The following is an 18,127-nucleotide window of genomic DNA, read 5'->3' on the forward strand; positions in this document are numbered from 1 at the left end:
CTGATGACACCATATGACCCTGTAGATCTTGTCTGTCCTTGGGCGCCTGCGACGGGATTATGTCGGTCACTCAGCCAGCTACCCAGGCTGTATCATAGATTGTACTGCTCGACTCCTAAGTACTTGACTATGGTTTTTGGGGTTTCCTAGGATAGTTAACAACAAATCTAGGATTTGTTTTCCCTTATAAATAGAGGATGAAGCCACCTTGAAGAAGACTTTGGTTCCACCCAGATTTTAGCTTAAAAAGTTAGAGAGAGAAGGTCTCACTTTTCTTAGTCAATCCTACTTGCCGTGGCATTTCTCCTTGACAAGACGAAGGGAGTGGCGTTCTAAGCATCAGAGAGGAGGTAGTTCGCTAGGAGCAGTCTTGGTGGTCGAGTAAGGAATTTGGCAGTGCACGTTGAAGGCTTTTTCTCCTCCCCTTAGTTTTTGCTTTCATATTTTGTTGTTGGGTTGTAAGGAATGAATGAAACTTGCTTTGTTCTTGTTTAGTTTGAACCCCACCATGAACTAATCCTATTTGGTGGGAGTTTGCTTGGATGTTTAAGTTTTTATTGCAATGAATGGTTGATTTTCTATGCTTTAGTCTGTTTTATTTATGAAATTTAATGCCTTAAGGTTGTAGGAGCTACGAGAGTAGCCTTTCCTTAGGAGAGCTTGAGGGTTCGAGAGAATGCCTTGGCAATTTATCCTTAGTGTTCGAGAGAAACTAGGGAATAACTACATAAATAAGGGGTTTTAGGTAGTAACTAAGCCTAATCCAACTTAGAGATAAGGATAGGATTTCATTCGACTAAATGGAGTTGTGCAAGAACGATAGGTTAGATGTTAATGTTGCCGCAAAAAGGTATTACCGAGACATATCCTGTTATCTGGACCAATAGGATCACTACAGGGGTTTACGCCAATCGGTTTTGCCAAGGCATCTTTAACCTGTCGAGTCCCTTACTAGAGATAGCATAGGGCACCTTAGTAGACTCTGTCGGGAAGGCTAGGCATAGAAGAAATACCATTCAGAGAAATAGACTCAGGTTTTCCTTATGACTCTCATCACTCATTCTCATCGCTGCTTGTCGTATGAGAAAGCTAAAGTCATATATATATATATATATATATACATTTTTATTTTGCCTTGACATTTCTATTTATTCCCACGCATTACAATTTCATTTGCCACAACATATCCATTTGCTACCACACTACCACTATTCTATTTCGACATCAGTCATTCCATTTTGCCACATCATTATCATTTGTATATACCATCACTTACTTTACTTAGGTGACAAAGTAAAGTGCCTTGACAAACCCATTCGACTTCTCCAGTTCCCTGTGGAGATAATACTCTACTTATCACTTTATTACTTGTTTGATTGTGTATACTTGCACACATATCCGCACTCATTTTATAGTACCCACAAGAGCGGACACTAAGGATCAAGTATGTGTCTCAAAAGACCTCACACATGTTTCAAAGAATACATATATGTCCCGAAGGACCGCGTAGACCCTCGACTCTAGGCATGCCAACTATACCTCTAGCTCTCATGACACATAACATGGGCAGTAATATTCATGTTATTATACATTCACATATTCATATCATATATACACATTATCTCATAGCTCTTTCACATAGCTCATTATCAATTTTCATAAGATCACATCCAGTCACGTAGTTCATTTCAATATAATTCACATGTACATTTATTCTTTTTCATATAATCACATAGTCATATAATATTTCATATGACCTCATACATCACATCACATAAATACATATTTAAGTACTTATAATCACATAACACTTAAATTATTCCTATTTACATAATTCGTGGTCATATAGCTTCTATCACAAAATCAGTTATCTTATCTCTTGTTCTTATATGGTCATATTTATCATATAATACATAACTTTTATTGCATATTTATATCGCATTCCTACATCTTTAATTCATAATATAGTTTATATCATATCATCTATCTTATTATTTATTTCTTAGTATACATTTATATTATATAACCTATGTCATAATTATAAACATATATCTTATATTATATGTATATATCATCACTTTATATTCAAGTTTCCTAAGTGATATATTATTCCTAGTTCATTCTATAATTCAATCTTATCTATTTTTCTTTAATTCTCCATAATTCATATAACTCTTTTACACTAATTCTCATAATTGATCATACCACTATGTACTTATCTAACTCATGTTTCTATTATTCATATAACCTTTACACATGTTTACCTAGTTCCTATTGTTCTCAGGAATTCACTTTCATCATATTCTCCTATTATTACATATTTTATCTTATAACCATATATTCACATAGTCTTATCTTTCATTAACATATAACTTATATTTGTTCTCTTATAACTCTTCATATTCATATATTGCATAGATCTTATCACATGACTTATCTTTTATACTCACATAAACCACATAACACATACCAGAACATATCAACTCATATAATCAAGCATACATACATTTCATGTCATTCACGTTCTTATGTTTATGATTTCATGCACTAGACTTAGAGGAAATAAACTTATTGCAAGTCAAATATCCATATAATCCTATATTCAAATAAGATGCACTCACCTGGCCTCACTAGTCAATACTGATCTCTTATCTTTCCCACTTGATCGATCTTACTTGTCAATGGTTCCGGAACTCATTTACACTCTGTATCTACATAAATATAATTTTCCAGACAATTATCAGAAGCCTAAACCATACAATTCGATACTAAAAACTTAAGCTAACTTAAAGAACTAAAATCATTTTTCCCTTTAGGAGTGTATCGGTACACTACGGGTATATCAGTACCCAAATTGGCTTCGAAATTTATTAGTATCGGTACACTCCTTAGTGTATCGATACACTATGAAGTTGTTCTTCAAATTTGGTCTTAGTGTATCGGTACCTATTCATAGTGTACCGATACACCCTGCCCATAAATCACTCTTAAGCCCGAAAATTTATTCATTCTAACTTAGTTCCTTCATTACTTAGTTGCTTTAATACCCTTGACTCCAGGATACATACTCCAACATTTTCCTAAGCATTTAACACATCTTAATCTTCAAAATCTCATCCTCAAGATGGAAATTAAAAATCATACCAATTTTCCAACATGTTTATAATTCATTTCTATTACTTTTATCTTCTTAATTAGACCCTTGACAAGTCAAATTCAACTTAAAAATCCATTTATTTCTTCTTAATCAATAATTCACTTAAAAACTCATTTTACTTAATCTTTCATAACTTGAAATTCTTTGAGTATTAAGGTATCTTAAGCTTCCCTTAAGCTTATATAACATTCCAAGAATAAAACCAACTCAAAACTTGAAAGAATTAACCAACTGAAAGCCTTCTCACCTTGGCAATGAAGACACGGGGAGAGAAGAAGAAGTTTGCATTCTCCAGACTTTTCCTTTTTCCTTTCTCCATTTCCATATGTTACACCCTTTAATAAGGGAAAATAAAATCTTCCTTAGTTAATGACCATAATACCCTCTCATCTTTCCAAGCTCACTATTAAATCCAACATAAAAATTCTCTAATTAAGTCCCTAAACTTTTAACTTATTTCAAAATTGAGCACAAAGTTTTTAAAATTTATAATTTAGTCACTAGCCCTATTTTTGGGATGTTACATTGTAAAGCAGTTAAAAATCAGTAGAGATAGGGTAAACGAGAATTTAAAGCTGAGGTTGAAGAACATGATCTTCTGACGATAAATAAGATTGTCGATGGTTGATTCTGATGATTGTTCTTCGGATGAATATGTAATTTATATAAATTAAGTGTTCCAATCATCTACAAATAATTTTTTTTGAAATAATTATAATTTTTAATAAAAAAATATAATTTAATTATATTCATATTAAAATTTAAATAAATTATAATAAAAGATTAATTATAAATAGTTCATTATATTTTTTCATATTTATATAACAAAGATAATTTAGTTAGTGGCGAGTATCATTGTGTCACATTAGTGGTGTGTTTCGGTATACTACATACATTCTAGAATTTTCTCAATTTGGTATTACTTTTGAAAAGTGATGTTATAAATTAATTTTAAAAGTGATTTTGAAAAGTCAAGTTTAAGATTTTAGTATTTGGTATTGTTATTCAAAAAATACTTTTAATAAGATAAAATGTTCATTTTAGATATTATACTGTAAATTAAAAATATATTAATTATTTTAAATTTATTAATATTTTAATTTATCAAAATAAATTATAAAAAATAAATTACAAATATATTTATAATAAAAATGTAAAATGAATTTAAAGGTTTTGTCCTCGACAAAACGTAATTAGTATATAATTAATTCATAATTTATAAAAATAATTGAATTAAAAAAATCGCGGGCAAAGGAGTACAGCCCATGCAACACATCAGGTGTAAAAGCATAACATTAATTCTAAACGAAAATTTGAATTGAAAAAATTGGAAAATATAACTTTTACAGTTTAAAACTATTATTCTAAACACAATTTTACCATTAAGCTTTACTTATTCGGTAATGATATTATTTTCAAATTTAACTGTTAGACCAAAAATACATTTAGACAACATTATAAAACGAACCTTAATTTACGTTATAAAATATAAATTTATGTTATAAAATACAAATTTATGAATTAATAGGGTGAAAAATGGAGCAATAAAAAATAGTTAAATTAAGGGATAATTCCAACTTTACCCAACACTTATGAAAGCTAACTTTCATGTCAACTACAAAAGTTGTCATCACGTAGAACCCTCAACGTGGCTACACATTAGCCGCACCACATTTATTTTTCTAACATACGCCAGATGCGCAGGATTGAAAGTGGCTCTCTCCTCTCCATTAAAAACTATCCTTATACTACACCCTGATCGTGCACGTTAGTCAACATTTATTCCTCCCACATTTAAGGCGCCAAACCAACTCCAACGGTCCAAGTAGATCTTTAGGTACTTAAAGGGTATTGTTGGACATGAAATTGTTTTTGATAGTCAGTCGGATAATCCTTTGGTTGTAGGATATGTGGATTCAGACTATGCTGGTGATTTGGATAATAGAAGATCTATGACAGGTATGTCTTTACTCTTGATGTAGGACTTATTTGTTGGAAGTCTACTGTTCAATCTGTTGTGGCACTATCTACAACTGAAGTTGAAAACATGGCAGCGGATGAAGCTGCAAAAGAAGCTTTATGGCTTACTGGTTTAGTGAAGGAGTTGGGTGTTCAGCAAGGTGGAGTTCAATTGCTTTGTGACAATCAAAGTACTATTCACTTGGCTAAGAATCATGTATATCGTGTTAGAACTAAGCATATTGATGTAAGGTTTCACAAGATCAGAGAGTTTGTTGAATCTGGAGAGATTTTGTTTCATAAGGTACATACTGATGATAATGCCGCTGATAAGTTCACCAAGCCAGTTACGACAGACAAGTTCATGCATTGCTTAGACTTGTTGAGTGTTTCGAGTTGTTAAAGAAGTAAGGTAACCCAACCCACATTGAATGTTTCCTAAAGGACATGATATTCGCCAAGGTGAAGATTTGTTAGGTATGACTCATAAATATACCGATAAAGAAAGTCTCGTAGTGGGGGTTACGATTATGTGAGTTGGGGGTGCGGGGGCTAGCCCCGCGGTATGCTACAGGGTTATTTTTGTAAATATGTACCAAGGTTTATTTATTATAAAAGGAGATGTAACCAAAACCTATGATATATTGAATGAAAAATTAGCGTCGCCTAAGGCACCGAGGACATAAGCACATTGTTGAACCTCGTTAAAATTCTTGTGTTCTTTCTATTTTCTTTACCTGATTATTCAGCAATTGGTATCATATGTCAGGAGCCAAATTGAAGTTGCGAAATTCGATGGTCAGGGTAACTTCGGATTATGGCAAACAAGGGTGAAGGATCTGTTGGCACAGCAAGAGATCCTGAAGGCTATGCGACCTACAAAGCCATCGTCGATGAATGAGGAAGATTGGGAAGAATTGCAGCAGCGAGCGGCAGAAACCATACGATTATGTTTGTCGGACGAGGTCATGTATCACATCATGCATCTTTCGTCTTCAAATGAAATTTGGAAGAAGTTGAAAAGTCAGTTTATGTCAAAATCCTTAACGACTAAACTTTATCTAAAGCAGCGAGTGTATGGGTTGAAGATGCAGGATGATCATGATTTGGCACAACACATGAATGTCTTCAATCAAATCATTTCTGATTTGGCTCGGCTTGATGTGAAAATTGAGGATGAAGACAAAGCGATGATTTTGTTATGTTCGTTGCCTCCCTCTTACGAACACATGGTGACTACTCTTACATATGGGAAAGAGACTATCAAAGTTGAGGAGATTACTGCAGCCTTGTTGGCTCACAACCAGCGGAATCAGAATGCAAGGGAAAGCTCTCAAGCTGATAGTTTATATGTCAAGGGTAATCGAGACCGTGGACGGAAGCCAGAGAAGATAGGGTCTGAGAAGTGGAATTTCATATCCAAATCTAGGGATAAGAAGACAATTCACTGTTACAAGTGCAAGGAGGCGAGACATATGAAGCGAGATTGTCCGAAGTTGAAAAAAACAGACTGATGAGAAGTATGATGACTTATCTAAGTCTGTGAATGTGGTCGAGGATGACAATTCTGATTACAGAGAGTGTGATATGCTCTCTATTTCAACGACTCAATTGACGGATGCTTGGATTCTTGGTTATGGATGTTCTTATCACATCACGCCAAATAGGGAATGGTTTTCGACATACATGTCTGTTAATTCTGGTTCTGCTTATTTGGGTGATGATTGATGTTGCAATATTGTTGGTATTAGTGATGTCAGAATTAAGATGTATGATGGTTATGTTCGAACGTTGTGTGGTGTTCGGCATATCCCATATTTGAAGAAGAATTTTATTTCTTTGGGCACTTTGCACAAGAATGGTTTTATCCCTAAGGCCGATGAGGATAGGGAAACCATTCGGATTGTTAAAGGAGTTTTGACTGTGATGAAAGGAAATATGACTATGATGAATATTTAAATATTGTTAGGGAGTACAGTTGTAGGTAGAGTTCATTCTGTTGAGTCCTGTGATGATACTACCAAACTGTGGCATATGCGTCTTGCTCATCTTAGTGAATGTGGTATGGTTGAATTACATAAAAGAAATATGTTGCATGGTGTTAAAAGTTTAAAGCTCGATTTTTACAAGTATTGTGTTCTTGGAAAACATACTAAAGTTCAATTCAAGACAGGGAAGCACACAACTGAAGGGATTCTTGATTATGTGCATTCTGATGTTTGGGGGCCTTCCACGACATCGTCTTTGGGTGAATCTAGGTATTATGTTACTTTTATTGACGATTTTTCACTGAAAGTTTGGGTGTATTTTTTGAAACAAAAGTCTAACGTTTTTTAGAAGTTCAAGCTGTGGAAAGCTGAGGTAGAAAACCAAACAAGATGAAAAATCAAGTGTTTGTGGTCTGACAAGGGTACGTACACAAATTCACAGTTTCTAAACTTTTATAAGGAGCATGGGATTAAGAGACATTTTACAGTACACAAGACACCATAACAGAATGGTGTTGCGGAACAGATGAACAGGTCGTTGAATGAAAGAGCCAGATGTTTGTGGGTGAATGAGGGGCTTCCCAAACACTTATGGGCTGAGGTTGTTAACATGGTGTGTTATCTTATCAATAGATCGCCAAGGGCATCATTGGCTGGGAAAGTTGAGGAAGATGTATAGATTGGTCATGATGTTATTTTTGATCACATACGGATTTTTGGTTGTCCTGCTTATGTTACCTGCTGATGAGAGATCCAAACTTGATGCAAAATCGAAGGAGTGCATTTTTCTGGGTTACAAGAAAGGTGTAAAAGGATTCAAGTTCTGGGATCCACCTACGAAGAAAATTGTGATGTTGTTTTTTATGAACAGTTCATGTAGCAGCAGAAGAAAGACACGACAGTGGTGGATTTCGAGCAATTTCCAGTTGAGAAAATAGAAACTTCTTAACCGACTTCTGGTGGTTCCGCTACGGATTATTTACAGGATTATAGTCTCGCCAGAGACAGGGTGAGACAGACAAATACAAAGCCTCCGAACATATTGGGTTTTAAAGACTTCGTCTCTTTTACACTTACTGTTAGCAGTGAAGATCCGATTACTTTTCATTATGTTGTTACTAGTCAGGAAAACAACAAGTGGATGGTTTCCATGGTTGAGGAGATGGAGTCTTTGAATCACAATTGCACATGGGAGTTAGTTCACCTTCCTGAGGGTAAGAAGCCTATTGGTTGCAAATGGGTGCATAAGAAGAAACCAGCAGTAACACAAAAAGAAGGGGAGAAGTTCAAGGCTCGTTTGGTAGCAAAGGGTTTTACACAACAGAAAGGAGTTGATTATGATGAATTTTTTTCTCATGTGGTCAGGCACACTTCAATCCGAGCAGTGCTTGAATTGGTGGCTAGTTGGGATTTTCATTTAGAGCAAATGGATGTTAAAACTGCTTTTTTTCATGGTGATTTAGATGAGCAGATCTACATACAACATCCTGAAGGTTTCACTGAACCTGGAAACTAGCATTTTGTTTGCATATTGAAGAAATCTTTGTACAGGTTGAAATAGTCTCCGAGACAATGGTACAAACGGTTTGACTCCTATATGGTCAAGATTGACTACAAGCGATGTGAGTATGATTGTTGTGTCTATGTTAAGAGCCTTGATGATGGTTCTTTTATTTTTCTGTTACTATATGTTGATGATATGTTAATTGCTACGAAGAACATGGATGATGTTATCGGTTTGAAAACTTTATTGAGTCAGGAATTTGATATGAAAGATTTAGGTGCTGTAAAGAAAATTCTTGGAATGGAAATTTGCAGGGACAAAGACTCAAGAAAACTGTGGCTATCTCAACGGGGTTATGTTGAGAAAATGCTAGAAATGTTTGAGATGAGCAGCACAAAACCAGTGAGCACTCCATTGGCGAATCACTTTATTGGCGAATCACTTTAAGCTTTCATCAGAACAGTGCCCTAAGACAGATAAGGAAGCTGAAGATATGGCAAAGGTTTCGTATTCTAATGTTGTTGGCTGCTTGACGTATGCAATGATATGTACTCGTCCTGATTTAGCTCATGCTGTTAGTCAAGTTTGTAAGTACATGTCTAAACCTGGTAAGCAACACTGAGAAGCAGTCAAGTGGATCTTTAGGTACTTAAAGGGTATTGTGGGTGTAACACCCCAACCCGTACCCGACCCAAATACGAGTCCGAGATGTCACATTGACTTTTTAAAAATGATTTCATTTCAAAATAATTGAGCATTTTAATTTATATTAAGAAAATACGACCATATATATGGTTCACTTGTGCTTGTTATAAAATTTTGAGTTCAAAAATACGTATTTGTGAACAGTAAAATACTGTATGAATAGTGAATAGTGAATAATACGATGAATAGTGGGGGTATCGATTCCCTGTAGCAGGGAATCGGTTCCCCTCTAAGATACTGGAAAATTTTGTTCAAACTCGCGGTTACTGTTCATGCTTCAGTAACTGCTACAGTAATTTTCGAAAATTACATATTAACCTTTCATCACTATAAAAATTCTCATCTATGCTTCCAAATTTATTTAACAAAATAAATTGAATATTATTAATTACATATACTCATTAAAACATTACAAAACTCATTCGTATGACTTTTCAAAACCGATTAGAACTTATCAGATTTAATCATTTATTTACATGCCAACCACTATCGTTATTACAAAATACACATTATACATTTCTTTTCTGATCTAATCTATGGAAAGGAGAAACTGACCTGTCTTGAATAACTTTTATCAACCGTCATCTTCTCATAACCTACGCGTGAAACAATCACACGCTAAGTCGTTGACTTAGTGAGGCATATAAAATATATAAGAAAACCATATAATATTTCATATAATAAAATGCATACATATTCATATACCATCATCATCATAATCTCTATTTATCATATGATTTTGTACTTATCATTTCTCATTTGATCATCACTAATTTCTTTATATACTATATCAGCATATAATATAAACTTCAAATCTCACTATTGCATAAATAATTACCAATCTCATATAACAAATACATTTCACTTAGAAATGCACACAATATCACATATGAATCTTGTAAATACTTTCAATGTCTTTTATAGGCCCATGTACATTACTGAGAACTCAAGGTATTCGAGTAAATTGAGGTTGTGCACTATTGCTGTCACCACAGCTCGTATAAGTCCCACTGAGTGGCATATGAAATTTGTCCCGAAGGACCTGTGAATATGTCCCGAAGGACCTATGAGTTGTCCCAAAGGACCTATGAAACCCTCGACTCTTGGCATGCCAACTATACCTATAGCTCTCATATCGTATACTGTGGGCATTTACAATGAATACTTTTCTCATCACTTGTTCTTTCTTTTCTGTCACATACCACATGTATGTGTAACCATGTATTTCATATCATATCACATGTATCACGTATTGCATATTCATATATCATTTCATATATTCACATAACTTATCTCATTTCACATTGGTCATGTCTCATAGCATATATCACATATGCATATAATCCTGTATATCATATCATATATCTTATGTTTTATGCTCTTATGTTTATGCATATCATGTAACATATATAATAACCTATACTCATTTCATGTATTCATGCACATATAAGAATCACAAATTAAATAACATTTTAGGAGTCACTTCTTACCATAGTAACTCCATCACTGGCTCATCGCAAGTCAATGTCCGTTCAATAATATAAGTACAATTAAAATTGTTCTCACCTTAGCCTTGTTTTCTTTGATTCGATCCTAATCCTTTGATTATTCCGGAACTTGTTTAGACTCAATATCTACATAAATATAACATTTCAAAACAACTATCAGAAGCCTAAACCTTAAACTTGATGTTAACAACTTAAGCCAGATTAAAGAACCAAATTCCATTTTTCATTTAGGGGGAATCGATTCCCCCCCCCCAGAGGGTATCGGTTCCCTCTGCATAATCTGGAAATTTTATCCAGAAATTTACTGTTCAAATCCGAAAATCACCAATTCTTCACTAAATTTCTCATACAAAGTTCCTTTCATACCACCAACTTAACTACAACCATTTTAACTAACTTCTATCAATTCCACACTTTATTATTTCCAATACTTCATTCAAATTCTTACAACTAAGAATCATACTCAAATTTCAAACATGATATTAATCAATTCTAACACTCTATATTCCTTAATTAACTTCTTGACAAGTCAAAAATCTTATTCAAACTTCAAAAACTCATCCATATCAAAATTTCATCTAAAACCCCATTTTTCAAATCTATCTCTAAAACACATATCTTGTTGTTTTAATGTCATATAAGCTTTCCTTTAGCTTATATAACATCCAAACTTCCATTTCCAAACTAAAAATCAAAGAAACGACCAAGGTTTAGATTCTTACCTTAAGCTTGTGTCTTCACGTTGAGAGAAGAAGATGAAGAAGATAAGTCTCAAAGCTTATCTCTTCAATTCATTCATATGGGTATTATAATACCCTCAATTATTATTTTATTCTTTTATTTACTCAATAACCCTTTTACCCTTATTATAATTCCATATTTACTATCATACCCAACACACAAAATTCCTCCATAAATCACTAGACTTATCACTTGATTCTAATTCACCAACTAAATTTATAAACTCTTACAATTTAGTCACTTACCCGGTAATTGGGATGTTACAGTGGGACATGAAATAGTCAGCGGGATAATCCTTTGGTTGTAGGATATGTGGATTCAGACTATGCGGGTGATTTGGATAATAGAATATCTACGATAGGGTATGTCTTTACTCTTGGTGGAGGGCTTATTTATTGGAAGTCTAATGTTCAATCTGTTGTGGCATTATCTAAAACTGAAGCTGAATACATGGCAGCGGCTTAAGCTGCAAAAGAAGCTTTATAGCTTACTGGTTTAGTGAAGGAGTTGGATGTTCAACAAGGTGGAGTTCAGTTGCTTTGTGACAATCAAAGTACTATTCACTTGGCTAAGAATCAGGTATATCGTGCTAGAACTAAGCATATTGATGTAAGGTTTCACAAGATTAGAGAGTTGGTTGCATCTGGAGAGATTTTGTTTCAGAAGGTACATACTGATGAGAATGTCGCTGATATGTTCACCAAGCCAGTTACGACAGACAAGTTCATGCATTACTTGGACTTGTTGAATGTTTCGAGTTGTTAAAGAAGTAAAGTAACCCAACCCACATTGAATGTTTCCTAAGGGGTAGGATATTCGCTAAGGTGGAGATTTGTTAGGTATGGCTCATAAATATACTGGTAAAAAAAGTCTCGTAGTGGGGGTTACGATTATGTGGGTTGGGGGTACAGGGGCACAACCCCGCTGTATGGTACATGGTTATTTTTGTAAATATGTACTATGGTTTATTTATTAAAAAAGGAGATGTAACCAAAACCTATGAGATATTGAATGAAAAACTAGTGTCGCCTAAGGCACCGAGGACGTAAGCACATTGTTGAACCTCGTTAAAATTCTTATGTTCTTTCTGTTTTCTTTACTCGATTATTCAATAGGTTATAACTTAATATTTCAATTAGTTTGGGTTTAGTGTTCGGGTTTCAGTGAAGATGTATAATTCATGTGATGCAGGGCTGTAAGTTTTTTCTTGTACTAGACATATATGTGTTACTTGGACATAGATGTACGTATAAAATACGAGTACATTTCTGAAAACTATGTATTTCCATTTTCTTCCTAGCTTGTCTATGTATGTATAGTGTCTTTGCAGGATCATTTATTAATACCCATATCCAAATATATGTCAGACATGGGTATCGAATATGGTACTTCAAGAAAAATGTAAATCTGAAACTCTGAACATCATAGGAACATATGTTTAATTGCATATTACAGTTAGTTAAGTTAGGAATTGATCTGTTTAACTAGTGAACAAAGATTGCCTTTGTTTCAACAAAATTATGCTTCTGCAGCTGGAATCGAGGTTTTCTCTCCAGTGAGTCATACACTCTTCAATCATGCTGATATTATAGAGAAAGTAAGCAAAAAGTTAGTATCAACGGAGTTTGGAACTTTTTGCTTCAAGGTTGTTAATCTTTTTTTTCATACCAAGGATGCTATTTATTGTTTTCTGATTGATAGATACTTTTCATTAATGCGACAAATGTCTACAAAAAAATGGCGGAAGACCACCATTGACTTATCAATCCTTTTTAAACCTTGCTGGGGAACCCTCGTGGGCATCTTCCCCACTTTCGGTTGAACTTTCGTCGATTCCTCCTGTCAGGGATGTTGGAAGGTGTGATATTTTACAAGTTCCAACAGTTAAGGAACTTGGGTATGTGGAAGAGGATCATGTATGAAGCTATCTATGTTTAATAAATGTGCATTTGCTTTAAAGAGCTATTTATAAAGAAGGGACCCTTGTGCAGGATGAATTCACACCCTTTAAAGGTGGTGAGTCAGAAGCATTGAGGAGGTTGAGAGAAACACTATGTGACAAGGTATGCTCTTTTCTTATGGTACTGAGCATTGAATTAGAAATAGCAATATTATGCTTGGTTTTTAAGAGCGCAAGGCGCACCGAGGCGCAAAAGGCCCTTGGAGCCTAAGCGCAAGGTGCAGGCGCGCGCCTTTCGTATGCGAGGAACACTATTTGTAATATATAATATAGACCGTGTAAACTATATTTTGTACTCAAATTAACATGATAAATAATATTATAGTGAAGAGAGGCATGCAATTGAGAGAAAGAATGTTAGGTATTTTGTTTGTTGAGTTTTTCTTTTTTTTCTAATTGTGTATCTTGAGAGACCGAGAGTTAGTAAAGTTAGATGGGCTTTTTTTAATATTATTTATTAAAAATTTTAATATCTTTAAAAAAATCTGAAAAGCGCAAAGGCACAGCACCCGGTGCCCGCTCTTGTAAATCGCCTCGCCTCTCCTCAACCCAGGCGAGCGCTACCTTCATTGCCCGGCTGCACCTTGCGCCTAGGCGCGACTCTTTTAAAACCCAGATATTATGGCCTTGAAGTTTTGGGAAATTGTAGGATGGTGGAATTGACAAAGTTCTACAATTTGATATTGAACTTCTATATCTATCATTCGTAGTACATAATGTAGATAAATGACAGATTACCATGTCCTTTGTCGACTTTATGTGTTTTTGAACAACCATGGGAAACTTTTGGTTAACTTTCTTCTTTCATTTTATTTTTAAATAATAGCTTGAGTTAATTTTTATCTGAATTGCTGTAACAACATTTTAATCAATTTGATTTTCCTAGTAAGGTAATAGGGACATGTGTGATGAGAAGAGCTGCATCTGATAGTTAGATAAGTCCATTGAATTTAGGTTGGTCTTGGTGAATATGTAGCTCGTGAAATGTTGTATATCAAGCTGAGGAGAAGAAAGTTGACTGCTCTCTTGTCACTGTCATATTTCATCATTGCCTTGATGGGAAGGCGTGATTCATACGTGCCTAGTGATACATTAATATGCATCTGGTTTAGTTGCGATTTGGTCCATCTGTGTTGACGAAAACGGGTAAAGAAAACGAAAGAACACGAGAATTTTACGAGGTTCGGCAATGTACTTACGTCCTCGGTGCCTAGGCGGCGCTAGAATTTTATTCAATGATATTTTAGGTCTAGGTTACATCTCTATTTATAATAGAAAACCCTGGTACATAATTACAAAATCAACCCTGTACCGTACCGCGGGGGCTACGCCCCGCACCCCCAACCCACATAATTTGTAACCCCACAACGAGACTTTCTTTGTAAGGACAGTTGATGTTCGCTTCGCTCACTCCGCTCTATCTCCTGTCCTCTTTACTGGTATATTTATGAGCCATACCTAACAATCTGTATTTCTCCTTCTAATGTCTTGGTGAGGACAACTTTTAAGTTCCTGCTGAAATGTGAAATCTTCTACGGTTTGTCATTAACTGAACCTGATTTCTTTCAAAAATGCCTTCACTTATCTTACTAACTTTCTCATGTTGTAGTTTTTTTATTTCAAAACTTGAGTTCTTTATGGCACTCAAATTCATATAACCCCTTTCTTCTACTGTAGGAATGGGTAGCCAATTTCGAGAAACCTAAGGGTGACCCTTCTGCATATATAAAGCCAGCAACAACTGTTCTATCACCTTATTTGAAAGTGAGTGACAACAAGATTAACTGATATTGGCTTTGGATTGTACCTTCGATTGTAAAAATTTTGTAATATGCTGATAAAATGTCTTTAAGAGATCTCATCCTTGCATTACCAGCCCTTTCTTTTTATTTTGTTCATTCTCTATTCTATTTCTGATCCTTTTGGCAGTTTGGATGCCTCTCTTCCAGGTATTTTTACCAGTGCCTTCAAGATGTCTACAAAAATGTTAAGAGACATTCATCACCACCGGTTTCTCTTGTTGGGCAGGTCGGCTTCCTATTACTTATTCTTCACTACAGTGAGATTATTTTGTTGTTGGTCTTCCCTTTCTATCAAAGAACTGAGAGCTAGATTCCATCCATGCAGTTGCTATGGCGTGATTTTTTCTATACCGTCGCATTTGGAACTCCTAATTTTGACAAAATGAAGGGTAACAAAATATGCAAGCAGGTCAGTGCATTTAATGTACTAAACTAAACCTTTTTATGCAAATGTCTGCTTCTGTTTGTTTCTTTCTTCGCGTTCCTCTTAGAACCATAGAAAAAGAAAAGGAAAGGAAACAAAATAAATAGAACATTTTTTCCCGGTGCTTGAAGTTGTTAGAGCTTGAATCTTGATTGATCATTGCAGCTAAAAGTGTCCAGCACTCTACCAACAAATCACATGCTGTTAGCGTAAAAACCACCTGGTATTACACTATAGATGACAACCTTTTTAAGTGGGCAGCACTTCCATATAGGCTTACAACTCTTCTATATTTATTCAAGCCATGTTTCTTTTGTAACTAGAATTGTTTCACCATAATTTCCAAATGATCTGGTTATGTTTGCCTTAAATTGACACCTTGCGACGCAAGTACCGAATATGTAGATGGTTTTGTTAAAAAGGGAGAAAAAATAAATAAATGAATGGTCGTGATTGTAACTTCTCGTAGGATGAATTAGTTTGCTTACACCTAGCGTTGTTCATAAGTTCTCTTACCTCTTTGATAAGTGGATTATGAGTATATGGGGTTATATTGACATTATTAAGTGGTTTTCCATTTGCTCTATATCATCCATAAAATTTGAATATTGGAGTAATTATTTTCTATATTGCACTTGCATTTTCAAAAGAAATCATTGATTAATCTTACGTGAACCATAACTGACATGCTGTATTGAACTCTGTACTTACTATGTATAAACCGTTGATGCTATCCAGTTTTGTGATTTCAGATTCCATGGAATGATGATGACGAACTCCTAGCTGCTTGGAGGGAAGCTAGAACAGGTTTCCCTTGGATTGATGCTATAATGGTCCAGGTTTTTGTGGCATAACTTGATACCTTTATCTAATATTTTGCACATTTGGTGTCATGTTTGTGCATTATAATTTTATAAACGTCATTGTAGTTGCGGAAGTGGGGTTGGATGCACCATCTTGCACGTCACTCTGTTGCGTGTTTCCTTACTCGTGGAGATCTAGTATGTTTCTACCATGCTTCAGGACATTTCTTTCTTCTTTCAATCATTTTCACGTCATAAGTTTCTTTTTCTTTTTCCTAGTTTGTTCATTGGGAAAAAGGACGTGTTGTCTTCGAGAGACTTCTAATTGATTCAGATTGGGCAATTAACAATGGTAATTGGCTCTGGCTATCGTGTTCATCGTTCTTTTACCAGGTTCGAACCATCAACACATGTATCAATTTCAAAGTCTCTTGATGGGGAGTGACTGGCAGCTCAAAATGATTTCTTTCGCCAACATAAGTAGACCCTTCTATACTGGATTTAACTATAAATCGTAAATTGTCCCTGCAATTTCGTGTCTGGATTATCTTATCGATGAATGATATCTGCATGTCCTAGAATTACAATTGTCAAAAGCAGGTTTTTCACAGTAGCTACTAGTTCGTTGCTTGAGATATAGGTTCTTAGAGTTACAATTTTATTTCCAGAATTGCTGCCAAATTTGCCGTTTACATAACTCGGCTTTTAACATGAATGATCGTTGTTTTCGAACAGTATAACCGCATATATTCACCGATATCGTTTGGAAGGAAATATGATCCGAGTGGCAATTATATTAGGCATTTTCTCCCCATACTAAAAGGTACGTTTAGTTTCCACCCCTTCATCATCATAGGTAGGGAAACTGTCATGTGCTAATATCAACATAAGACTGACGATGTTAGTGGATCTCAGACATGCCGAAGGAGTACATATATGAGCCATGGACAGCTCCACTTAGCGTGCAAACTAAAGCAAGTTGAGAAGAAATTTGATGAAGAGGAGCAAACCAAACCCAGAAGGCTAAGACAAAAGCTCATAAACTGAACTTCCTATTCTGTACAATTCCACCACCAAGATCTTTCCTTTCTCCTTTTTTAGGACATTTGTTGATATATTTTATTGGATACATTTCTCAAACAACTCGTAATTGTAGGATATTTAGTATGTACAATTTGAAAAATATATTTTAAGATATTAAAATTTGTTTGTATTTATTATATTTTTATATTTACTTCTTTACTGTAATAAGGGCAAACTATAAAACAAAAAACCCTTTTCTATAATAGGGTAAACTATCTATTTTCGTATTTACGACGAGAAGGAGAAGAAGAGATTGGCCAAAGAGATAGAAATGTTTGGTCAAGTAAAATGTAACTGATTTTTCCTTTTTACAAAGATGATGAAAATAACACACATCTGTAAACGTAATTGTCTAAATATAAAACTTTTTTTTAATTTTAATTACCGAGACTACTTGATAAGTTCAATGTTATAATATATTTTTTATATGTATTTAACGTAAAATAAATAACCTATAATATATTTTAAGTTAAATATTTATTATAAAGTAAAA

General features: G+C 34.6%; 1 protein-coding gene across 1 annotated transcript; it reads left to right on the forward strand.

The window, feature by feature from the left end:
- The first annotated feature begins 12,931 nt into the window (after positions 1–12,931).
- Positions 12,932–17,534, forward strand: LOC120199765 ((6-4)DNA photolyase-like). The gene is made up of 12 exons (XM_039200782.1): positions 12,932–12,947; positions 13,095–13,170; positions 13,310–13,478; positions 13,554–13,625; positions 15,200–15,286; positions 15,452–15,550; positions 15,650–15,733; positions 16,501–16,587; positions 16,678–16,749; positions 16,831–16,944; positions 17,287–17,374; positions 17,467–17,534. The coding sequence occupies exons 1-12, from the start codon at positions 12,932–12,934 to the stop codon at positions 17,532–17,534; spliced, it is 1,032 nt and encodes a 343-aa protein (XP_039056713.1).
- The last annotated feature ends 593 nt before the right edge of the window (positions 17,535–18,127 follow it).

This window comes from Hibiscus syriacus, unplaced genomic scaffold (assembly GCF_006381635.1).
Source record: "Hibiscus syriacus cultivar Baekdansim isolate YM2019G1 unplaced genomic scaffold, ASM638163v2 tig00000340_pilon, whole genome shotgun sequence".
Lineage (NCBI taxonomy): Eukaryota > Viridiplantae > Streptophyta > Magnoliopsida > Malvales > Malvaceae > Hibiscus > Hibiscus syriacus.

What these genes read in the sequence shown, in the direction of transcription:
- LOC120199765 (XM_039200782.1), top strand. An exon ending in TCCTTACTCGTGGAGATCTA is followed by an intron (nt 16,750 to 16,830) that starts GTATGTTTCTAC and finishes TCTTTTTCCTAG; the next exon opens with TTTGTTCATTGGGAAAAAGG. An exon ending in TTTTCTCCCCATACTAAAAG is followed by an intron (nt 17,375 to 17,466) that starts GTACGTTTAGTT and finishes AGTGGATCTCAG; the next exon opens with ACATGCCGAAGGAGTACATA.